Below are 25677 nucleotides of genomic sequence, written 5' to 3'. Positions count from 1 at the left end.
TGATTTTATCCTTTATCTTTCTCTGGAGGTTTTTAACAGAGGCTGGATGGTCATACTTCGGGATGACCATCCAGCCTCTGTTAAAAACCTCCAGAGAAAGATAAAGGATAAAATCACAATAAAGCCTTATAGAACGCCTCTGACAGCAAGAACGATATTTGTATTGTGTTTTCCTGCACGGCAGAAAGGAGTTGGACTGAATGGCCCTTATGGTCTCTTCCAAGTCTATAATTCTATTTTTTCTTCGTAGCTTAGGTGATACAGTGTTATACAACCATGGATATTATTTGCCTTTTGTCCTCTGAAATCAAGGATTAGACCCACTGAGGCTTTGGAGTTTTATGTAGTCCTCCGGGCTGTTTGACAACCTCAAACCTAATTTCCCACCACATTTCCCCATTTGCGTTTTTTGGCTCCGAAGATGAAAATGTTGCAAGCTATGCACCAGGACCATAGCTGAGAAGAGAGAAGCATCAGCTTTCTCGAACCCGTGCCGCCTTGTTTGTTGATGTAGAAGACTGCCACTGTGTTGTCTGATTGAACGAGGACAGACTTGTGGTAGATCAGACGGGAGAAGGCTTTCAGGGCCTTGAAGATGGCGAGAAGTTCTAGAAAGTTTATGTGATTGGTCTTCTCGGAATGAGACCATAGACCTTGTACGGTGAGGCCGTTCATGTGGGCTCCCCAGCCGTAGTTGGAGGAGTCCGTGGTTATGGTAATCGAGGGAGAAGCTGGATGGAACGGGAAGCCCTTGCAAACGTTGGAGAGGGACTTCCACCAGCGAAGCGACTGACGAACATGGAGCGGGATGGAGAGGAACCTCGAGTTGAGGTGGCAGGATGGCTTGAAAACGTCTATAAACCATCTCTGCAGGGTCCGAAGATGGAGCCTGGCAAACGGGGTCGTGAGGACTGTGGAGGCCATGTGGCCCAGGAGTACTTGGATAGACCGGGCTCGAACTCTCCGATTGGTTTCGCAAAGAGTGATTTGTTGGCGAAGGGCCAGAAATCTGTCGAGCGGGAGAAAGACAGTTTGTGAGATCGAGTCGAACAAAGCGCCGATGAAACGGATTCTGTTCGACGGAATGAGGTGAGATTTGACGGGATTTAGCTGGAGACCGAGAGATTCTAGAAGATGGAGGGTGGTGTCTACGTGACGTCGGAGGACAGGGTCGGATCCGACCAGAAGCCAATCGTCCAAATATGGAAAAACTGTGATTCCTTGGAGCCTGAGGTGGGCGGCCACCACAGCGACGACTTTGGTGAAAACCCTTGGGGCCTTAACGAGGCCAAAGGGTAAAACGGTGAACTGGTAGGTTTGGTCGAGGACCTTGAAGCAGAGGAAGCGTCTGTGGGTTTCTCGAATCGCTACGTGGAAATAAGCGTCTCGTAAATCTATGGACACGAAGTAGTCTCCCCGTTGAAGCATAGGAAGGATGGAGGCGATGGACACCATCCTGAACTTGGTCGGGCGAATGAAAGTATTGAGCACACGCAAGTCCAATATGGGGCGGAGTCCCCCTCCTCTCTTCGGGACCGTGAAGTATCTGGAGAAGAAGCTTTGAGGGTCCTGTACCGATGGAGAAGGCTGAATAGCCCCTTTGGCGAGGAGGGTGTTGATTTCGGCGAGAATCTCCTGAGAAGGGTTGGAGAGAAGGATCTGTCCCGTGGGCGGGAGCTCTTCGAACTCTAAGGCATAACCCTCTCGAACAATTCGGAGAACCCAAGCATCTGAAGTGATAGACTCCCATTTATGGAAGAAGGGAGCCAAGCGGTCTGAGAAAAAGCAGTGAAGTTGATGTGGTAGAGGGGAGGGATACGGAGGAGTGGATTCTGCATCGATACCGGAGATAGAGTCCTGACAGAGAGAGATGGCGTCAGGTACTCCGGTGGGGCTGACCAATGGCGGGAGTGGTTCGACCGCGTTGCTTTTGCGGATGGGCGGAGCAGCAAGGTTGTTGGCGGTTCTGGTTGTTTGAAACCGAGGGACGCCTGAAGGATTGGTGACGGTAGGAAGGGGGCGGGAAACGCCGGAAGCACTGAGGAAACCACCGGGTGCGGTGCGTTTGAGGCTGGTCACCACACTTAGTAGCTAGAACTTTAAAGTCATGATTAGATTTAAGTTTATCGTCGGTGCCGGAATTGAAGAGACCCAATGCGTCGAAAGGAAAGTCTTCAATAACTTGTCTGGAGGAAGAAGACAACCCCGACGACCTCAGCCAGGCGTGGCAACGAATGGCAATGGCATGGGCGATCATCTTGCCGGCCGTGTCACCTGTATGTTTAGCCATCTGAATTTGATGATGGGCTAAGGAGTCGGCCTCTTGTTGAAGGGTGGTAAGTACAGATCGGTCCTCGTCGGACAACTTCGAGAAAAAGGGCTGTGCTTTCTCCCAAAGGATTTGCTGGTAAGCACCCATGCAGGCCCCATAGTTCGCCATTCTACAAAGTAGAAGGGCCCCAGAGTAGAGCTTTCGGCCAACAGCATCAAACCTCTTGCCTTCTCTATCTGCAGGTGTATTTGATTCACGACCGGAGGTCTGTGAGGCTTTGACGACCATGGAGTTCGGGTCGGGATGGTGTTTAAGCCACTCTAAGGTATCGTCATCGGTACGGTACCAAGCTTCGATTCTCTTTGAGGTAGGAGGAATAGAGGAAGGAGTCTTCCAGGATGCTTGGATGACATCCAGAAGGTAAGGCAGAAACGGCAGCAGCATGGCTGGAGGGGCTTGGGCTTGGACCCGTTTGAAAACCGGGTCAGACACCGCCTTAGAAGTTTGTTCGATCTCCAATCCTAGAGCATCGGCCATTCTCACCATCTGATCAGAGAAAGCCCGGATATTGTCCGTAGGCGAAGGAGGATCCACCTCGTATGCATCGTGAGGAGGGGAGAGATCGAGACCTAGAGATACCACCGAGGCCGAGAGAGCGGAGTCAGGACGGTCGATATCAATCTCATCGTCCTCAGCCCCTTGAGGGGACTGAGGGGGAGATGACAGCACAGTCTCTGGTGGGGGCAAAGCCTCAAGAGCAGGAGCGGCCTGTGGCCGAGTCTCTTTGGAGGCCGAGGCTTGGGCTGCCCGAGCCAGGCGGGTGGTTTGTCTACCCAGTTCCGGTGTCGAGGTCGGGGGAAAAAGCTGCTGGTGGGACGGACGATGAAAGGCAGCAGGCCGAGGCGACGGCACCCTGATCACTGTTTGGGTGGAGTGGTGGGGTGAGTCCTGCAGCTCGCCATCAGAAAGGTGCCGAGGGGAGGGCTGTCGAGGCCGCTGGGCAGGAGCGATCGGCGAGGATCTTCTGGAAGATGCCGCTGAGGAGGAAGGGGCGTCCTTCCTGGAAGAGGCCGAGGAAGAAAAGCGTTGGGTCGCCCTCTTTTTAGCAAGCGGCTGCTTTGAAGGAACCCTCATAGATTTTCCTGGTGTCGGAGGAACCACTGCTGAGTTGGATTGGGTCCGATGAGCTTCCTCGTGGGCCCTCTTAAAGGCGATTTTCATCGCGGAGGTCGATGGAGGAGACCCGAGATTGGATCGAATCGAGGACACGGAGGCCACAGAGCTCGACGTCGAGGAGGGACCCACCCTACCGGAACGAGTCGACATGGTGGCCGTGGTGAGCGTGCACGGCGGTTTGGCGGGCTTAGCTGCTTTGGAGGCCCTGGATGCCCTGGACGAGACTGAGGGAGCCTTAGCTGCCGGTGCCGACATCGCTCTCGGGTTCAGCGTCGACGTCGCGCCCGATGTCGGCGGAGTGGGCTCAGGAGCGAGCGATTTCTCGTAGAGCGCTGCTCTGAGACTCGCGGCTCTGTTTTTTCTTGCCTGAGCCATCAGGGCTAGACAGAAACGGCAGGTACCGACGACATGTGCCTCTCCGAGACAGAAGAGGCACTTGGCGTGGCCGTCGGAGTCAGGGATTTTAGCGGCACACTGAGTGCAACGTTTGAAGCGAGTAGTAGACATGCGAAGAGTCCGAAGTGAACCTTGCGGCGGAGAAAAAGGAACTGGAGAGCGGGCGCCCAGGGCTGCCTTATATGCCCTCCGGGGACGGGGGGGGGGGGGGGGGCGTGGCTACCGCCAAAATTTAAAACTTCAGCTTGGGAAGAGTTTCCGTTGGAGCCCGCGCAGGCGCAGTCTCTCCATTAGTGTGCATTCACAGAGTACACGAAGAAAAAAGAAAATTGACCCATTGTTGCCCATTCCTGCTAAGTGACAGCCTAGTTCAATTGTAATATTAAACCTGATATCCCAAGTAAAAGGATACAAAAGCATCAAACTTACATCAGAGGCTATATATTGAGGTTTAGATGTTGGGGAATGCCTGTCCAAACTTATGTCACTTCTGTCTGTTGGATAAGACATCCTGGGTACAGAAGGCTGGTAGGGAGGCTGCAAAGGAATTGCTGGGCGAATGGGTTCCCCAAGCTTTTTAGCACTGGAACTCAGCCGCTCTCGAGACAACTCAGAAGACTTTGCTGCTCCTTAAAGATAAGTCAGTTTAGAGACTTGATTAATTTTTCCATTGTACAATTAATGTACATCAGTCATGCTGCTAGGCCATTTCCTTTAAGAGTACTGACTCCAGCATGACAACAAGTTATTTATGAATGTTCATTCAAACTGGGACAAACTGATAAGAACATTGCCCTCTCAGATCTTATTAGAAGGCATCCAGTCCCAAGCACAATACATTAAATTTTATACACAAATAACAATAAGATGCTAAATACAATTAAAGTTACACTTTCCCACTTCCATTTGGGAAAAGAGAACAAGATGTTTTGAGCGCTGTTCCCAAGGATGATACACTCACCTTTAGTTTCTGTGAAATGAACGCTTCTGCCTCTTGAGGGGAAATCCGATGGCACCCTAAAACCTTCATGCTCTTCAGATTCCATAGTTTTCACTGATGTTTCTCTTTCTGATGGTAAGCCTTAGAGATGTTGATATGTTATTACCACTGCTTGAATGCAAATGTTGAACAGTGCAGTTCTGCAAATTCTTGGAGAGGGGCTACAGGGTACTGAGGGCAGAGCAACCTCTCTATAAGTAGAAGGAAAGGACTTCCCACAAAATGTCTTCCTAGGTGTAAGGAGGTATGTGGGGATATTAAGGGAATGTTAATTCTCAACAAATGCCTTGGAATAAAGGAGACCTTAGACCTGTACTGAGCAGGCAGAGTGACTTCAGCTGGATCTACACTGCCATATAATTCAGTATCTGATCCCAGATTATCTATTTAGAACTGGATTATATGAGTCTACATTGCCATATAATCCAGTTCAAAGCAGATAATCTGGGATCAAAAACTAGATTATATGGCAGTATAGATGTCTTCTTTTACCCTTTTGAAGGAAATTTTCAAAAGATCAAAATTTTCATATAAAAAGGAAAAAATCCCCCCCTAAATCCTGGTCACTATGAAATTAAATAGATGTGTATAGTTCTACTTTAAGGGTTAAGAGTTCCACAGAGAAAGGAAAGGATAATCTGTGGTGAATCCGTTTTGATGCTCCCGTTTTGGAAAACTCTCAACCTGGAATGCATAGAGGATGCTTACCCTCCTTTGTGGTCAAAAGTGACCAATTAACTGATTTACGTAGTATTCAAAGGCTCATCAATCAATTAATCACTCCCCAGAAAGCACAGTTTTAAAATAGATTGTCAAAGACACCATATTTCAATTACCAACCAGTTCATGCCTCCCTTTGTCCCATTAGGAAGAAGTTTCTGACACTCATCTTTGGTTAAAAGAATCCTTCCCGCTACACAGAAATCAAATAAGACGAGTGTGTGATAAGAATGTGTTTTATGAACCACACAAAATGAATTTGTTCTCTCAGATTCTTGTTATATTACTAATTTCAGCTGTATGCTCATCATCTGGACTATCAAATCATTTCAATACTTATTTAGTGTTTGGTCAGCAAGCTAGTAAATTTCAGTTTCTATTATGGTGGTACAGTTTTAATACTTTTGCATCTTGACCTAGAATTTATCTAATAAAAATCAGGGGTTCCAGTTGTTTTTTTTACTTACTCATGTTATAGACTTTTCAAAAACTTTAATGCAAAAAAATTATAAAATGTATGTTTCATTATCAAGTCCAGCCTGTTCACCTCAACAAAGGGAGAAGAATTTATAGTAAAATGGAAACTTCTCAGTTCTTATTGTACACAGATATAAGCCACTCATTTTCTGTGCAGCAATGGTTCCAAGAGAAAAGGGTCTAAAACTGCCTCTATACATTAGCCATCTGATAATTATGATTTGCCCATTTCTCATAAAGTTCACTCACCTTCATTCCTCAGGGAGAACAAATAAGCTGTGTCACCCAGCTTAATTAGCTCACTTGTTGATTCTGAACCTTCTTCTTCTTCTGATGGGATTCTCGCCAATGACAGAGGAGACCTAAACAGAAAGCAATTTAAACAGAAAGCACACTGGAAACCATGCTCTCTGAGAAACGGCTTAAAGAGCTGGGTATTTTTAGCCTGCAGATGAGAAGGTTGAGAATAGACATGATAACCATGTTTAAATATTTAGAAGGATGTCATAAGGAAGAGGGAGCAGATTTGTTTTCTGCTGCCCTGGAGACTAGGATTCAGAGTAATGGGTTCAAAGATCTGGAAAAAAGATTCCACCTGAACATTAGGAAGAACTTACTGAACATAAGAGCTGTTCAACAGTGGAACTCTGCCTCAGAATCTGGTGGAGGCTCCTTATTACAAGGCTTTTAAACCGAGGCTGGATGGCCATTTGTTGGGAGTGCTTTTATTGTGCTTGTCCTGCATGGCAGGGGATTGGACTGGATGGCCCATGTGGTCTCTTTCCAACCTATGATTCTATGAATCACACTGGAATACAGCTCAATTTAATTTCAAACAAGTTAATTTCCAGAAATTGCTCTATTTATGTCCTTCCTTTTACCACAAGGTGGTGCTCCAATTCAAACAATCCATAGGACTACTTCAATATCTTTAGTTGAAAAAATTATAACAGCAAGTTTTACACTGATATTTTCACTTTGCATTCATGATTACTTGCACAGTCACTTAAAATGCCCTTAACAGAATAAGCATGAGAACCATTAAGTAACCTCAAGCTACATATCCTAGTACAAAATCAGTATGACACCCGGACAACATATGATCCCGCTTTAATAGTTAAGGAGCCACTTTTGTATATTATCTTTGGAGCAGCAAGCTAGAATATAAATTCAATTGTATTATTTTTTTTACCCTGAAAACAAATTATTAATTCAATCAGTTTGTCCGCATTTTGAATATCAGACCTAACATAAAATAGGCAGAAATATAATATGTGTGTACATGTGCATCTTCACATAATTTACAGATTTCAGGCAGATGTGTCAAATCTGCAGACAGCTACACAAAACACTCAGAATGCCTGAGCAGTATGATCTCTGAAACCAGGCTTAAGAGCTGCACTATTTGTTATGGCTTTGGAGGAACAGCCCCCTTGCATCTGCTATGACTTACATGCATGATGTGTCCATGTGCCGTCAACACGCCTGTTGACTTATAGTGACCCCATGAATTTCATAAAGCTTTCTTAGGCAAGGAAAATTCAGAGGTGGTTTTACTAGTTCTTTCCTCTGACATATAGCCTATATAGCACCTGGTTTCCATTGGTAGCCTCCCATCCAAGTACTATGAGAGTTGACTCTGATTAGCTTCCAAGATGAGATGGGATCTGGTGTCTTTAGGGCATTTACATTAACAGGTTAAAGGCTATGCAATGCTGCTAAATTCTATGCTATGTTATTGCTGTTGTTTAATACTGTTTTACCACTATGTTATTTATACTTTCCCTATGTGTATTTTTATTATACTTGGTCTTTATGGAGCCACCTTGAGCCCCCATCACCAAAAAAGGTGGTATATATAATTAAAGTGGTGCATAGAAAGATGACGTTGGCAACAATATCATGATGAACCTGCCTTACCCCACAACTGATGGTAGCTCCAGGGAGGGAACTGATATCTCTTGACCACCTTCTTGCTCTCCCAGATGATGATGTTGGACTTCATCTTCAGCCATCTGATTAAAACCATCTGTAAATAAATAGCAAATACTATTAGGAATGAACTGGACAAATCTTTGCCGTCAAGATGAAAAGTTACAAAAGCACCTTCCCTCCAAATTGTACCCATTTCCAATTGCACACAATTTGTGTTCCAAAATGATATTGTTTGGGCACAATGGTTTATATCAGGGATGGACAAATATTGGGGTAAGGGGTCTTACTGGAATCCCAGGAGAATTTGGAAAGCAACAGTCTCCATGGAAAAAAATGACCTTCTTTTGGTCAAACGTTCCCTGGGGGATCTTTTGTCAAGGGTTTGGCCCACTTTCATTCATCAAAGCCCATGAGAGAACTTATTTACTTTAACTGGAAGTGTTCAAGAAGTTGAAACAGCTCCCATGCCCCAGAAGGTATTTGGAGACAAAAAAGGGGGTATTTCAAAATGTTTGGCTCTTCTAACCCACTGCTTCTCAAACTCTGGGTTCTGACTGCAAATGGGGTCATCTTAGCTCAATGTTGGGGTCACGAAAACTTGGCAACAGTAAAAGATTTCTGAACACCACACGTTTACGCAAATCTACTAGCAACAACACTGCAATGTTTACAGTGGACTCTGCAGAAAATGCTTCAGCTGTACTTCACAAAAAGGAAAATTAGCTCATTTAGCCAGCCTTGCAAATGCTAATTTATTATCAGTAAATGTTTGATTTTATACCTATTTTATATATCTACTAGCTGTGCTCGGCCTGTGGCGAAGTATGGTGGTATGGGAAATAAAGTATTGAGGACTTGTTGGTAGTTAAGGTAAAGGGTAAAGGTTTTACCCTAACATTAAGTCCAGTCGTGTCTAACTCTGGGGGTTGGTGCTCATGTCTATTTCTAAGCCGAAGAGGTGGCGTTGTCCATAGACTCCTCCAAGGTCATGTGGCATGACTGCATGGAGCACCTTTACCTTCCCGCCGGAGCAGTACCTATTCATCTACTCTCATTTGCATGTTTTTGGACTTTAGGGTTGGGAGAAGCTGGGGCTAACAGTGGGGGCTCTCTCCGCTCCCCCAATTGAAACCTGCGACCTTTCGGTCCAGAAGTTCAGAAGCTCAGCGTTTTAACACGGTACGCCATCAGGGGATATTATTTCCTAAAGGTTGTGAATATACAATATTTCTGATTGGGTTTTTTTTTTGTCTGTTGGAGGCAAGTATGAATGCTGCAATTAGGGAAAATGATTAGCATGTAATGGCCTTGCAGCTTTAAAGCCTGGCTGTTTCCTCCCTGAGTGAATTTTTCATTGGGAGGTGTTAGCTGGTTCTGATTGTTTCCTGTCTGGAATTCCCTTGTTTTCAGAGTGGTCTTCTTTGCGATATTTTATGTGCTTCTACTGTCTGTGGCCCTGAGAAAACAGAGGATTTGCCAGACTTTGGTGATGGGAATACTTTGTTGGGAGGTGTTAGCTGGCCCTGATTGTTTCCTGTGTGGAATTCCCCTGTTTTCAGAGTGTTGTTGTTTATTTAATGTTCTGATTTTAGAGATTGTATTGTTCTGTTTTATTATACCACAGTAATTTTTATATATTCTGATTTTAGTGTTTTTGAATACTTGGAGCCAGATTGTATTCATTTTCATGGTTCACAGCAACACAATAATAATAATAATAATAATATGAATAATAATATGAATAATAATAATTGTAATGATAGTAATAATAATGACTTTGGTAATACACACTGCTTCACTCCCTTCTCAGCTTCCTTTCTGGAAGAATCCTTTCTTGGGAGGTGTTAGCTGGCCCTGATTGTTTCCTTTCTGGAATTCCCAATTTCCCTGCTTTCAAAGTGTTGCTCTTTATTTACTGTCCTGGTTTTAGAGATTATATTGTTCTGTATTATTCTACTACAGTAATTATTTCATATTACAGTAGAATCTCATTTATCCAACATTCGCTTATCCAATGTTCTGGATTATTCAACGCATTCTGCCTTTTAGTAGTCAATGTTTTTGTAGTCAGTGTTTTAAATTCATTGTGATATTTTGTGGTAAATTTGTAAATACAGTAATTACTACATAGGATTACTGCACATGGAACTACTTTTTCTGTCAAATTTGTTGTATAACATGATGTTTGGGTGCTTAATTTGTATAATGATTACTTAATTTGATGTTTAATCGGCTTCTCCTGAATCCCTTATTATCCAACATATTTACTTATCCAACGTTCTGCCGGCCTGTTTATGTTGGATAAGTGAGACTCTACTGTATATTTATAATCTTATATTATCTGCTTAGAACTGGATTATATGAGGCACGTTCTACACAGCTGGATAAAATGCACAGTGAAGTGGATTATATGGCAGTGTGGAGTCAAGATAATCCAGTTCAAAGCAGATAATATAAGATTATAAATGGGTTATATAGCTGTGTGGAAGGGCCTTGAGTCTACACTGCCATATAATCCAGTTCAAATCTGCTAATCTGTATTTTATAAGCAGTGGGGAAGAGGCCTAAGTGAGGCCTAACTCTGCCTGTCCCCTGGGCTGAGTGGGTTGCTAGGAGAGCAAGTGGGCGGAGCTTAGCCTTCTAACTGGCAGCAATTGGATAAAAACAATTATTCCTCTCCCTCTAATTAGGACTTTATTTTTCTTTTATTTTTGTTGTATGAACGTAGAGCATGGATGAGGGGTTGTGCTGCCAACTTTAGTGTTTCTGGGATGTGTAATTTTGTTCTAGGCTGAAATTTCATTACCCTTTTATATATATAGAATAGCTGTGCCCAGCCACGCGTTGCTGTGGCTTAGTCTGGTGGTGTTGGTCAGTCTACATTAGGTTGTATTTATGCTATGACCTCCACCCTTCTTTATACTCACATTAGTAGTAGTATTTGAAGTCTGTTACCTTCTTCAATTTTTGTGTTGATTGATAATTGCTTGAGATCCCTGTTGTCTTTTGTTTGTTGTTAATCGTGATGTCTGATTCTGCTGAGTGCAGTTTACATCTTATTGTGGTACAATACTTTTTTTTTTTTGCCTGTGTAGGTGTTTATTGTTGTTGTTGTTGTAGTGGTCATGAAGGCTGGATAAGTTAGATTGTACTGTATTGTTTTTTGGAGGCCCAGTGTAGCACTGACTGGCCTCTCAGCCTCAGTGCCTGGCTGCTTCTTGCCTGTGATGGTGTAGATTCTTATTGTTGTTGTTGTCATTGTTATTATTGTAATTGTTTTTTTGGAGGCCAAGTGTGAATGTAGGGATTGGGAAGGTGGATGAGCACTGAATGGCCTTGTAGACTCAGTGCATGGCTGATTCTTGCCTGTGTAGGTGTTTATTATTAGTGGGTGAGTGGATGGATAGATGAGTGGATGGATAGATAGAGTGGGTGCTCTCCTTGTTTCCTTTATTCCTATGCTGTTCCTTTTCTCTGCTCCAATCCTGAGCTCGCTGATAAGAACACACTGGTCAGAAAGAAGAGTAAATATAACCGGATCAATGATCTTTCTCTCCCTTTTGCTCTTGGCCTTCCGGGCAGAGAGGGAGGGCTCTTGTCCTTGGCGTTCCTTCGCTTCCCTTCCCTCCCTCCTTCCTTTGTTCTATCCGTCCCAGCCTTTCCTGCCTGCGGAGCTATGGAACTGGGTCAGTGGGTTGGATGGCAGGGACAGGGAGAAGGAAGAGGCCTCTAATTGAAATGCATGGACTCCATGCCATGGGGTGCTGGGATTTGTAGTTTGCATCCAGTCCAACCCCTTTCTTTCTTTTTGTCATGGAGGAAGAACCCACCCAAACCTCTCAGACAGATGGCCATCCAGTTTAGTTGTGTTGTTATAGTCACGATGCTTTGTTGTGAGTTTTCTGGGTCCGGATTGTGGTTTTGTGGTGTGGTTGTGTTCTTACAACTGGGAGGCAAGGCTTTTGCATTGTGTTGTCAAATTTTGTATTTCTTGGGCGTTTAGTTGTGTTGTTATAGTCACGATGCGTTGTTGTGAGTTTTGTGGGTCCAGGTTGTGGTTTTGTGGTTTGGTTGTGTTGTTACAACCGGGAGGCAAGGCTTTTGCGTTGTGTTGTCAAGTTTTGTATTTCTGGGGCGTTTAGTTGTGTGCCAAGTTTTGTATTTCTGGGGCGTTTAGTTGTGGTGTTATAGTCACGATGCTTTGTTGTGAGTTTTCTGGGTCCGGATTGTGTTTTGTGGTGTGATTGTGTTGTTACAACCGGGAGGCAAGGCTTTTGCGTTGTTTTGCCAAGTTTCGTATTTCTGGGGCGTTTAGTTGTGTTATTATAGTCAAGATGCGTTGTTGTGAGTTTTGTGGGTCCGGATTGTGGTTTTGTGGTGTGGTTGTGTTGTTGTAACCGGGAGGCAAGGCTTTTGCATTGTGTTGCCAAGTTTCGTATTTCTGGGATGTTTAGTTTTGTTGTTATAGTCACTGCGCCCGCAACTTTATCCTTTTATATATATAGATATACGTGGTGTCATGTAAAAATTTCTCAGGTGGAAAGAGGTTGAGAGTGGAAAAAAGCCCTGTTTTGGCCCACAAAAATGACCTTTGGGGCTACTTTCAATATCTCTTATTTATGTAAGCCCATCATCTCCTGATGGAAGGTGTGCTGGCACTGTCTTGAACATTAATTCATGATTGCCTATCCTCTGCCGGCCACTCTCTTCTTTGATATCTGACATTATATTACAAGCAGTTATTTAAAACGGACAATATTTCAGCAACATGTTTAATAACATTTGCTTATAGAAAATACAGAAATTACTTATCACTAGTAAACTGTAGCAATACACTGCAAGGAATAAGTGTGTGCATGGACAATATCTGGGTTCAGAAGTTAGTAGCTGTGATTAAAGTGAAAGGTTGGTACACTTTAGTTTAATCCTCTTTCCTACCAACACCCACATAGGAACAAAAATGCAAGTACATACAAATATTCAAAATAGTATATCTACATAGAAAATGCTATGCTCTTTTGCTCACCGCCATTCTGAGAAGCAGTCTCACTTATTTCTTCAGTAAGATATTCAAGTAGGCCATCAAATATTTCCAAGAGATTTCTAATGGATTCTTTGTCACCCTTCACAATATTTTCTCCTGAACAGAAATTGGTTAATCTTGTATGAAAGAAGGAAAAACCATTGAAGGTACAGTGGGAATAGAATGCACTGGACCAGGGCACAATAATATATTTTAAACTAGTATTGCTATTAATACAGGAGTTCACTCAATGTGGGAACTGCATTATGAAGCACATCATTTCCCAATCTGAAGCCCTCCAAATGGGTTCAATGAGAATTCCCACCATCCGCAGTCAACATGGGCAACCACTGGTAGCTGGGAATGAGAGTGCTATATAGTTCATCACATTGCACTAGGTTGGTGGAAGCCTAATGCTTTAGATTGATTCCACTGGGATGCCTGGTTTTCATAACTGTCCAGTCATTTCCTTTTTTGAAAAAAAGCTTCCATGGAATCCTACAAATAATTCTGGAGCAGCAGAAAGGCCTTAAGCAAAAAAGTTGATTTTTCAGGATGTTTTATGTGTGTGTTTGTTGCCGGGGAGGGGGGGGGGGGAAGAGAGGATGGCGTTTTTGTGTAAAATGTTAAAGGACACAAATACAGGAGGTGAAAACAAAATGCCGCCCTCAGGAGGACGGATAGAGTACTCTGATCCCTATGGCTCCGCTATTACAGCTAGAGTGATATTTTAGCTTAAGTATTTAATTTGTTCCGTGACAGAGCTCTTAACTCAAAATGCTCTCATCTCAAAACAAATGATCCCACTGAAATGCATTTAAATGCTATTAATCTATTCTGCCCCCCCCCCCCCCCCAAAATCGCCCTCACTTGTAAGTACAATTTAGTTTATTCTCCATCTCACTTTACTAGCTACCTCAGACATAGGCAACATAGATGTTTTTTGTCTGCAACTTCCCTAAGATACCTTCTGACTATGATGGCTGGGGCTGATACGATCTGTGGGCCAAAAACATATTGCAGGCTACTATTTCCCATCTCTGTGCTAGTAATAATAATGATGATGATGATACATAATAATATACAGTTAGGTGCAAGGTCATTATGGCGTGATATACAAGTTGTCAGTATTTATTAATACAGTTTTCTCCATGTTACTGAAGGTCATATTCACACGGAACACAGCATTGAACATTCTTCCCTGCTGCCATTATAAACCAAGATCCTAGAGCATGATCTAGTTTTGACTGAGTACAATACAACAGAGGCTGCTGTAAGTTCTGTTATAGAGTTGAAAGCTTATTAAAATGAAGCGTGACTCTTTTTCCCATACTTGTATGTAGGTAGTGTTAGCAGTTGTAATAGGGTTGTTGTTAATTTTTCCCAACCAAAAATCTTCTAGCAGGTACCTTAGTTTACAGATCCACTGTTCTGAAATGTATCAATTTTCTACCTGATTACCTGGGAGCAATACCATTGAACTAATGGCACCTACTTCTGAACAAACCCAAAACTGATTGCACTACAAGGCTACTTATTCCAAAATAACTGCATTGGCTATTTTTCACTGTTTTTGATGGAAATAAGTGTTGTGTGGTACAAACTGTCTCCTGCTTTACTTATAAAACACTCAAATAGACCTCACTTCCAAGCAAACAAAAACAAGATCACCGTCTTTAATACTGACTCATAAATTTTCCATATTATACATTCAGACTTACATCTCCAAGATAAAATAAATTATTGCTGGCTCCAAGCAGACAAGCACTCACATATATGTCATTTTACTCTTAAATGGCAACTGTCTGGCAGACTGGGTTGCAAGATTACTTTCTGTGTGTTTTCCAACAAGACCCTGTCTATTAAGATATGGGTACCTACCAGTTATATGTGATAAGCTGACCTGCAAGTAATCCAATGCCAAAGAATCAATTACTGCCTGGACATTATGTGCATCATCTTCTTGACAACTTGGTACAGCAATGAAATCTATAAAATAATGGAATTGCATCATACTGTTACCACACAGAATAAGATACTGAATGAACTTGAAAAGCAATCTACTTCTCATGTAATCTAAGTGCAAGTCCACAGCGATCGTTTCACAGAAGATTGTAGGTCATATAACAACAGATTAACATATGAGAACATCAAACTGTTATTACATTCAGTGCCGGAAAAAATCCTCAGGGAAAAAAATCTTAGGACCTATCTACACTGTCATATAATCCAGATTATCAAAGCAGATAATCTATATTATCTGCATTGAACTGGATTATATGAATCTACACTGCCATATAATCCAAAGTAGATAATCTGGATTTTATATGGCAGTGTAGAAGGGGCCTTAGATTTTCAGTTATATCATGCTTGGGATAAAACACCCTTTGTTAAAACTGATGTTAACTAAATAGATTTGTAAATAACTACAGCTGCAATTCAATGTTTAAATTCTGTTGTTAGTCCTAACTAGAGCACCTCCACTGGATTAATACATTTTACCTATATTTTGATTGAATGGATTTACCCTAATTAGAATTAACCAACATGTCAGCCAATATAACTCTATTCAGGAGTAAATGCCACTGAACTCAATGGGATTTACTCCCAGACACGAATAGGACTGCATTTTGCAGCTGTCATTCAGCAGAAACCCAGTGTTATCACAAAAGCAGCTTCAATAGTTTCAAACACATGATGTGGGTAAAAGAAGAAACCAACCACTTAAGAGAAGGATATTGCTGGGTAGTCAAGAAGGATATCTAGAGATGGTCTAACATTACAGTACAACAGAGTGTAACATTTCAGGTCTTTTACAAATAGGGGATTTTGACCAGAAAAAAAAGATGGAGTCCCTAGTGGCACAGTGGATTAAACCCTTGTGCTGGCAGGACTGATGACTTGAAGGCTGGGTTGCTGACCTGAAGGTTGCCGGTTTGAATCCAACCGGGGGAGACTGCGGATAAGCTCCCTCTATCAGCTCCAGCTCCATGGGGGGAACATGAGAGAAGCCTCCCACAGATGGTAAAAACATCAAAACATCCGGGCATCCCCTGGGCAACGTCCTTGCAGACAGCCAATTCTTTCACACCAGAAGCGACTTGCAGTTTCTCAAGTCGCTCCTGACATTTTTAAAAAATGGTGGATTTACTTGCATGGAAGACACTGTGAGGATCAACATTCTGTTGTCTTTCCCAGATATTAAATTGGGGTGTGGGATGCAGGAAGAGAATGGAAATGTTTGAATAAGGGAAAGTGAAGCACAGATAGGAGGGCCGGTATAACAAAGTCAGCGAATGCACCTCTGGGGTGGAAGTTGGGATACCTGAGAAAATAGCGCCCTAGGAATAAAAGATGGTAAGATGCACTTATTCTTACCTGGAACACTCTCTCCCAGTATTGATTCATAAAGACGAGTAAACACTTCAGCTACACAATCAGAGAGACTGTTAACATGCAGATTTAGATTGCATTTTGTGAGAAGATCATTGGCAACATTGACCCATTCTATATTAAAACAAAAAGATGAAATGTTACAGCTTTGCAGAATATACAAAATTAATTTGTATAAAAGACTTTTAACACATATTATATGTGATAGCTGGGTGTGATTAGCAGGAGGAGTTAAAAAGTCACATTAACTCTATGATGTCATAGCAATTAATGGCAATACTCATTAAATTTAATGTGTACAAACTTTTTGTTCTGGTACTTGGAGGAATAATGCTAAACAAAGGGTAGAAACACATTCTGATGACTTAAAAGGCCTATAATGCCACTTGAAACATTTTAGTCAAGACTATTCAAAACCTTTAACATATTAATTTACTACTAATTTAACTTAATAATAGAGGCAGTTTGGGCTTCATATTTACAAGGCACTTTTAATCTATTTATCATTTATGTACCAAGAAAACACTAAAAAAAGACATTTGGACAAAATTTTCTGCATTTTATTATAAAATATTTGGAAATCAACTAGACAGGAGAACTTGGCAGAGTCATGTTTCAAAAGCAGAAAGTATATAAACAAAACCTCTTCAAAGATCATGAGGCAGTTCTTAAGTCAAATGTTGCAGATTTTCCCTTCTGTTTGGAAGGTGATCCAAGCAACACATCTATCTATGCCCAAATATTAATATATTCTAGTGTCAAATGAACAGGCGAAGACATAAAAACTATAAACAGACTATAGGTTCTGTTTTCCAAGAACAGTACTTTTTTACATTAACATCACATACAAGACAACTCAGAAGTAACTTCAAAAAATTAATGGCTCTTAAAGAGGATCCAAAATCTAATTTGGGCTGAATTTCTCTATCTACACTTGGCCATTTGTATTCACATATTCTGGATCCATGGATTCAGCCATCCACAGCTTGACATACACACACTCTCTCTCATTCTCTCTAAATTCTAAATCCCAATACATCACATGTATTACAGAATTAAAATATTCTGTAATAAACAGCATTTACAGTATATACTCAAGTATAAGCTGACCTGAATATAAGCCAAGGTACCAAATTTTACCACAAAAAACTGGGATAACTTATTGACTTGAGTATAAGCCAAGGGTGGGAAACGCAGCAGCTACGGATAAATTTCAAAACAAAAATAGATACCAATAAAATTTCATTAATCAAGGCATCAGTAGGTTAAATGTTTTTGAATATTTACTGTATTTCAAAGAAAAACAATAAACTAGCTCTATAAGTGGAAAAGTAGGGGCAACAAAAACAATATGGTATCAACAATAACCTAATAATAATAATAATAATAATAATAATTTTAAAAAAAACTTCATTTGGATCCCACCCTATCTCCCCATGGGGACTCAGGCCAGCTTCCAACATAGTAACAGGCAAACATTCAATGCTTATATAAACAATGCAGAGCTAGATATAGATCTATAATTATAGATACTAATTTCACATATGCATTTCCCCCTGAAATGTTTGCAAATCCCCTCTGTGTGTGTGTGTGTGTGTGTGTGCATGCGCATTTCCCTCCTGTAATATTTGCAAACCCTATATATAGGTAGGTAAGAATATATTCATATCTATCCAGACATCTCTCTTTATACAGATATTTGCAGAGACTTGCAAACATATGAGGGTAAATTCATATATAAAAATAATGTATATGTATGGCTACAGATACACAGGTACATGGATCTATATGTATAAAGGATTTGCAAAGACCTGCAAACATATGAGGGGAAATTCATATATAAAATTAATGTATATAGATAGATACACATATAAAGCTACATAGAGATGGCAAAAGCTTGCAAGGTGTTAATGCCTATATATCTGTAGGAGAGTTTAACAAATATTTCAGGGGAAATGCTTTCATAAGATTAATTAATTTATTTATTTACAGTATTTATATTCTGCCCTTCTCACCCTGAAGGGGACTCAGGGCGGATCACATTGCACACATATAAGGCAAACATTCAATGCCTTAACATAGAACAGAGACAGAGGCAAACGCAGGCTCCGAGCTGGCCTCGAACTCATGACCTCTTAGTCAGAGTGATTTGTTGCAGCTGGCGGCTCACCAGCCTGCGCCACATATATTAATGAACATATATTTTTCTTCTTCCTGACTTGCAAGGGCGTCTTTCTCTTTTCAAAACATTCCCTTGATTAAGAGCAAGGGAGGCTTTGCAAAAAAAAAAAAAAAAAAAAAAAAAAACACTGATAAGGGAGAAGAGAAAAATATTGCAAGCAATAGCCTGAAGGCTCTGTTGCTGGCCTTGACCCGATTATAAGCCGGGGGAGGCTTTTTCAACTCATAAATAAGGGCTGAAAAACTCAGCTTGTCTTCGAGTATATACGGTATGTATTAATTTAGAATGTTCAACAATGTACAATACTACTATTGTTGTTCATTTGTTATTAATAATGATGATGATACAGTGCTGTTAAATGAATACCATGCTATACAAAAACTAAGCAATCAAAGGCACACTACCAATTTCAATTTAACAAAAAAGAAAGAAATATATGCTGAAGAAGAAAGGAATTACTACAAATTTAAAAATATAGTACAAATAACAAACAAACTCTCCAAATGCATCTAATCTGGATGTACAAAACTGTAAAGGTAATATTAAACTAACATTGTGACAGTATTATAACTAAATGTTTTCATAAAAGGGGAAAATTATGAATTGGAGCTTTCCCAAGTCATCCACTATGCTATTTACTGCAGCTTTCCCTTATCTTCCATACCCAGAAGTTAACAATACTCAACACTACCCTGTCCAGCACTGTCTTTATCAGATAACATATCATTCATTGAGAGACAATGTGCATTCTTAATTTGGGGAAATGACCTCAAATTGTGTTAAGTCTAACATAAAACATGCAAGGTCAAATCTATCAAGAAGCTGGAAAGTCTGGGATTTGGGAAATGGGTGAGGATAAAGAGAATCTGGGACTGCAGCAAAGTGCAAAATACAGCCAGAAGTCCGTAACAGAAATCAAAATTATGTTTTTGTAAAATATTCAGAAATAGAAGCTCAAAGTTTCATTCAAAAGAATGGAAACTATACACCTTAGCATTATAATAGCAAAATATTTAATCAAATTTCCTATTGTCATGTAGCCCATAAAGTAGGGTGGGTTTCATCTAGGTGATACGAGGGACAGCCATACGGTTTTTGTCCTTGATATGCCAGGGACTAGTACCATATTTATGACCATTGTTGAAACTGTTGCTTTCCTGGAAACTCACAAAGAATCAGAATCTGATGGCTCATGAACCATTACTGGTTCATAGATCATCTCTGAGTAGCAGTGTTTTAATCAGAAATTCTTTTTAACAAAGCCTTTCAACAAAGTCCACAAAATCAGAATGCCGTAAAGAGATCTCTTGCTCTTTATGATGTCCAGAATCTTGTTGGTTTCGCTCTTCAGTTCGTATGAAGTCAGAGGCCGTGTTTGTGTGTCCCTTCAAGTTGGCTGTTGATTCATGGGGACTCCGTGAATTTCAGTTTTCTTAGCAAGGAATCCTTAGATGTGATTTTACCAGTTGCTCTCAGTTCTGAAATACAGCACTTGGCATTCATTGACAACCTCCCGGCCAAGTGTACTTACCTAGCCAGAAAAAAGAAAAAGGTCCTTTCGCAAGCTTTTAACACCTCTTAATTTATAAAGAACCACATATTTTCATTGGCTGTCCACGTGGCTGTCATCCTGCAATCTCCAAATGCAGTGCTGTTTGTGCTACAGATGTTAATTCTCCTCATGGACATATAATCATAGAGTTGGAAGAGACCTCACGGGCCATCCAGTCCATGCAGACATGGCCGTGCCACCATAGTCTTGCTTCCTGCATTTTCTTGCTCAGCATTTTCATTTCCATTGTGTTAAGGGCTTCTTGCTAGCCAGCACTCTGCCCCATAGAGGGCTACTAGGAGAACAACTGTAGTGTAAATGTGTTGTCAAAGGCTTTCATGGCCAGGATTTCATTGCTGTGAGTTTTTCGGGCTGTATGGCCATGTTACAGAAGCACTCTCTCCTGATGATTTGCCCACATCTATGGCAGGCATCCTCAAAGGTTGTGAGGTATACTGGAAACTAGACAAGGGAGATTTATATATCTGTGGAAGGTCCAGGGTGGGAAAAAGAACTCTTGTCTGTAGTGTAGATCTCAGCCTTGAGGTGTTGAGGCATTTTTGAGTCACACAGAATGATAGTAGTTTGCTGCCATTTCATCCAGGCTGCATTTATTTGTGATGTGGTGGAGGCTCTTTCTTTGGAGGCTTTTAAGCAAAGGCTGGATAGCCATCTGTTGGGGGTGCTTTGAATGCGATTTTCCTGCTTCTTGGCAGGGGGTCGGACTGGATGGTCAATGAGGTATCTTCCAACTCTATGATTCTATGTGACCGTGCATCTGGCATTGCGTCACCATCTATGGATATTGAATGTTTGCCATATATATGCACATTGTGATCTGCCCTGAGTCCCCTTCGGGGTGAGAAGGGCGGAATACAAATACTGTAAATAAATAAATAAATAAATATGGAGACCAGTGATTGTATTTAAATTGGGTGGCCTTCTTTAGTGTTTGTCCATTAATTTGAATTATTATTCAAGTAGAAATGGAAAAATGGAAGACTATTTTTTTTCCTCTATGTCTAGCAACATAAAATATAGGTTGTGTATCCTTTATCCACAAATCCAGAATGCTCCAAAATTATCCAGATCGGTGGCTAAGATGGTAAGATCTTTGCTTATTGATGGATCATGCAACCCGTACTTAAAATGCTGTGTATAAAATTATATACATGCTATATAAATATGGCGTATGAGAGACATATGAGCCCCATCTACAGAATATCTCGTTATGCATATTCAAAAATCCAAAACACTTCTGGTTCCAAGCAATTAGGAAAAGGGATATTTAACTTATGTCTGAATCTAGGGACACTTCCCACACAGCTGAATAAAATCCCACATTATCTGCATCAAACTCGGATATATGGCAGTGTGGACTCAGTTCAAAGCAGATATTGTGGGATTTTCGGCTCTCATAAAGTAAAGCTTTTCCCCTGATATTAAGTCTAGTTGTGTCTGACCCTGGGGGTTGGTGCTCACCTCAATTTCTAAGCCGAAGAGACGGCGTTGTCCATAGACACCTCCAAGGTCATGTGGTCATGATTGCTTGGAGTGCCATTACCTTCCCGCAGATACCTATTGATCTACTCACATTTGTATGTTTTCGAATTCCTAGGCTGGTATACGCTGGGGCTAACAGCGGGAGCTCACCACATTCTCCGGATTTGAACCACCAACCTTTCGGACTGCAAGTTCAGCAGCTCAGCGGTTTAATCTGTTGCGCCACCGCAGGCTCCCTGCCTTGATATTCTGGGTTATAAGGGTCCTAAGTCCCTAAAGCTCAAAGGTATAAATGACATAAGTCCACAGCACTCAGCAATGGCAGTTATAAAGTGGGGTCAAACTGCATTAATTCCACAGTGTAGGTGCACCCTGAGTAGCCCTGGGATTCCCCCTCCAACTCTATGACGTCCTTGCTCTACCTCAGGGAGAAAACACACCCCAAGGAGCCCTCCTGCACAAGGAGAGTGACCCTCCCTTCTCTGAGAACGCCCACCTTTTTCCTCATCGGGGCCCATGTCACGGTTCCGCCCAAGACTTCCTTCTTCAACCGATATCCAGCCACCCCCGACCCTCCTCTGAAGAGATTTAAACCCTTGACCGCCCCACGGCTTTCTCCGCAGGCATTGGATGGCTTGGAGCGGAAGAGGCGGGACTTCCTGTGGTCGCCTTCGTAGATTCGAAATCACCCGAGTCGTTGGACTTACTTCCGGCCTAATGTTCCAATGATAAAAGAGACAGCCGGCCAAGCTGTTTATTTTTCCGGCCTGGTCTCGTTGCCGTGGCAATGCGGCGCGCGCTTCTGAGAAAAGGCGGCGCGCGCAATCCAGGGCGTTGGGGCGGGAAGTGGGCGCCTGTGATGAAGATATAATGATGATTGCTGTTCTTACCTTACCTTAGCCTTCGATGTTAGACTGTTTTACTTGATTACAATCCTTTCTTTCCTCTTGGAAACCGCACGGTTATAATATAGACCCAGGGCCCTTCCACACAAGGCAGATAATCCACAATATCTGAGGCCCCTTCCACACAGCCGAATAAAATTCCACACTATCTGCTTTGAATTGGGATATATGGCAATGTGGACTCATAACTCAGTTCAAAGCAGATATTGTGGATTTTTCTGCCCTGGTAAAGGTTTTCCCTGACATTAAGTCCAGTCATTTCTGACTTTGGGGGGTGGTGCTCATCTCCATTTCTAAGCCAAAGAGCCAGTGTTGTCCGTAGACACCTCCAAGGTAATGTGGCCGGCATGACTGCATGGAGTGCCGTTACCTTCCCGCAGGAGCGGTACCTATTGATCTACTCACATTAGCATGTTTTGGAACTGCTAGGTTGGCAGGAACTGGAGCTAACAGCGGCCGCTCCCGCTGCTCCTGGGGTTTGAACCTGGGACCTTTCGGTCTGCAAATTCAGCAGCTCAGCGCTTTAACACACTTCGCCACCGGGGCTCCTTCTGCCCTGATAGTCTGGGTTATATGGCTGTGTGGAAGGGCCCTAAACCACACTGCCATATAATCCAGTTCAATATGCATTTTGTTCAATTTTGTGGAAGGGGCCCTAGATTTTCCCTCTACCGAGCCTAGTGCCTGAGGATGGATCTACTTGATCATCAATAGAGTCTGGATCTACACTGCCATATAATCCAATTCAAAGCAGATAATCTGGATTCAGAAACTGGATTATAAGGTGGTGTAGATGGGGCCTAAACTACATACCGTAGCAGCCATCCTTGGCAGGAAAAGGTGGTGGTTGGGCCAAGCTTTCCCATTGAAAGCTAAACTGAATGGGGTGAGAGGCAAGTGCTTACATTTTAGTGCATCTACACTATGGAATAAGTGCTGCATGATACCACTTTAACTCCCCTGGCTCAATGCTTTGCGATCCTAGGATTTGTAGTTTGGTGAGGGCCTAGCACTCTGGCAGGGAAGGCTAAAGACCTTTTTTAAAAAAAACAACCCTTATGATTCCATAGCACTAAGCCATGGCAATGAAAGTGGTGTCAAACTGCGTTAATTTTACAGTGTAGATGCACTTATAATTTGATGCGGATCTAGGCTCTGTGGCTGTTGTACTATCTTCCCTTGAGAAAGGTGGCGATGCAATGACTGCCTATTACTGCAAGAGCCCCTTCTCATCCATTGTCTAAACAGGGTTGCACTTTCTTTCCAGCTGGTACCTACTGTGTTCCATCAGTATTGTGGGTGCTCTTCCTCCAGTTTCATGTTTTCACTTGCGAGCAATATAAAATAACTTATTTGAATTACTGCTACACCTTTTCCATTGTGCTCTTCCCTTCCGGCATATAAACAGGCAACGTGTTAACCCCTCCTGGCTGTCTTTGTATTGGCAGGCAAAGCTCTGTATTTTTTTTTTTTTTTGCAAGCTTTGAGTACTAAAGGTTTTCAAGGCCCCATCTACACTGCCATGTAATCCATTTTCTGAATACAAATGATCTGCTTTGAAGCGGATTATATGGCAGTGTAGATCCAGCTTCTATCGATAATCCATTTCAAAGCAGATCATCTAGATTCAGAAACTGGATTATATGGTAGCCTAAGAAAAGAGCTTTTAAGAGGACATTGTTTTGTTTTAAATTTTGAAACTCAACCAGAGCAAACTTTTACCATACAGTACTTTGCACCATTTGGACTTTTTAACCCATTCGAACTGTGCCTTTTTATTATTGTTTCTATTTTCATTTTGATCTTTTGTATGTTTTAACTATGCTGCAGTCAATGTAACTGATGGTGATGATCAGTGGATAAATTGCTATTTTTGCCAAAACTTTGCTTTGCAGATTCAATTGACATAGTTTGACATGATAATGCAGAAAATCACTACAGGGAATCCCCAAGTTACAAACATCCAACTTACAAACTACTCATAGTTAAGGACAAGGGTGAGACAACAGGAAGTGAGAGAAATCTACCCCTTGGAAGAAATGTACTCCTGGAAGAGATATCATGGGGAAAAGGTGTTTCCACTGAAGCTTTCTCACTAATCTTTGTTTCCACAACAAATTTAATTTTTTCAAAATCCAGTTATCACAGGGACAGAAAGTGAGGTGAAATCTCCTGAACAGGGCCACAGTCAGCAAAACAAACACCACAGGCATGTGGTGACATATAATAATAATATTTGGTCTTGTGGTCATCCACTACAATGCGAGCGCACTTCTTATCTGCTGAAAGGAAACTGGGTCAATAGGCTCGCTACCAGAAGCACCTAGGCTGGATCCACACTGGCCTATACCCCAGGATCTGATCCCAGATGATCTTTTCCTAATGAATAATTATTTTATTACAATTCAATTGCATTACAAAATACAATCTCTATAATTAATATACAGTAGAGTCTCACTTATCCAACATAAACGGGCCGGCAGAATGTTGGATAAGCAAATATGTTGGATAATAAGGAGGGATTAAGGAAAAGCCTATTAAACATCAAATTAGGTTATGATTTTACAAATTAAGCACCAAAACATCATGTTATACAACAGATTTGACAGAAAAAGTAGTTCAATACACAGTAATTCTATGTAGTAATTACTGTATTTACAAATTTAGCACCAAAATATCACAATGTATTGAAAACATTGACTACAAAAATGCATTGGATAATCCAGAACGTTGGATAAGCGAGTGTTGGATAAGTGAGACTCTACTGTATTGATTTCTTCTAATTTGCCACGTTGTGCTCCCTATCTTCAGAGTCCTTCTTTTCTTCGTGGTCGCACCAGAACTTCATTTCTTCTGGCGAGGGTTGCTTATCTTTTCTCAATGTTTCTTCAATAAATTTTTCCATATGCTTTTAAAAATTGTCATTTTTCCTTAGGCTTTTTTTAAACCTTTCTTTTACCTGTTAATTTATCATTTATTGCTAATTACCATATGTCCTTATATCATTCTTCTATCTTAATTTCTCCTCCTCCTTTCCAATTTTTTTTTTGCTATTAATAGCCTTCCTGCCCTTAACAATATCAGGTTGTGGTGATTTTCCGGGTTGTTTGGCCATGTTCCAGAAGTATTATCTCCTGATATTT

At 41.6% G+C, this 25677-nt stretch overlaps 1 protein-coding gene across 2 annotated transcripts in view; it reads right to left on the bottom strand.

Annotated features, from left to right (window-relative positions):
- cep95 (centrosomal protein 95) overlaps positions 1-22270 on the bottom strand; it is a 42459-nt gene extending 20189 nt beyond the window's left edge. The window contains exons 1-8 of one of the 2 annotated variants that reach the window (XM_008116382.3): positions 22126-22270; positions 16378-16506; positions 14881-14988; positions 13003-13116; positions 7962-8070; positions 6291-6403; positions 4806-4925; positions 4274-4473 (exon numbers count right to left, since the gene is read on the bottom strand). In XM_008116382.3, the coding sequence (XP_008114589.1) occupies positions 4274-4473; positions 4806-4925; positions 6291-6403; positions 7962-8070; positions 13003-13116; positions 14881-14988; positions 16378-16506; positions 22126-22147 (915 nt within the window). In that variant the 5' untranslated portion in view covers positions 22148-22270. The remainder of the gene's footprint in view (positions 1-4273; positions 4474-4805; positions 4926-6290; positions 6404-7961; positions 8071-13002; positions 13117-14880; positions 14989-16377; positions 16507-22125) is intronic. The other variant, XM_008116384.3, reaches the window with a different exon arrangement.
- Positions 22271-25677: the final 3407 nt, after the last annotated feature.

Source organism: Anolis carolinensis, chromosome 2 (assembly GCF_035594765.1).
Source record: "Anolis carolinensis isolate JA03-04 chromosome 2, rAnoCar3.1.pri, whole genome shotgun sequence".
In the NCBI taxonomy this organism is placed as follows: Eukaryota; Metazoa; Chordata; class Lepidosauria; order Squamata; family Dactyloidae; genus Anolis; species Anolis carolinensis.
This window is presented reverse-complemented; position numbering and strand designations above follow the sequence as displayed.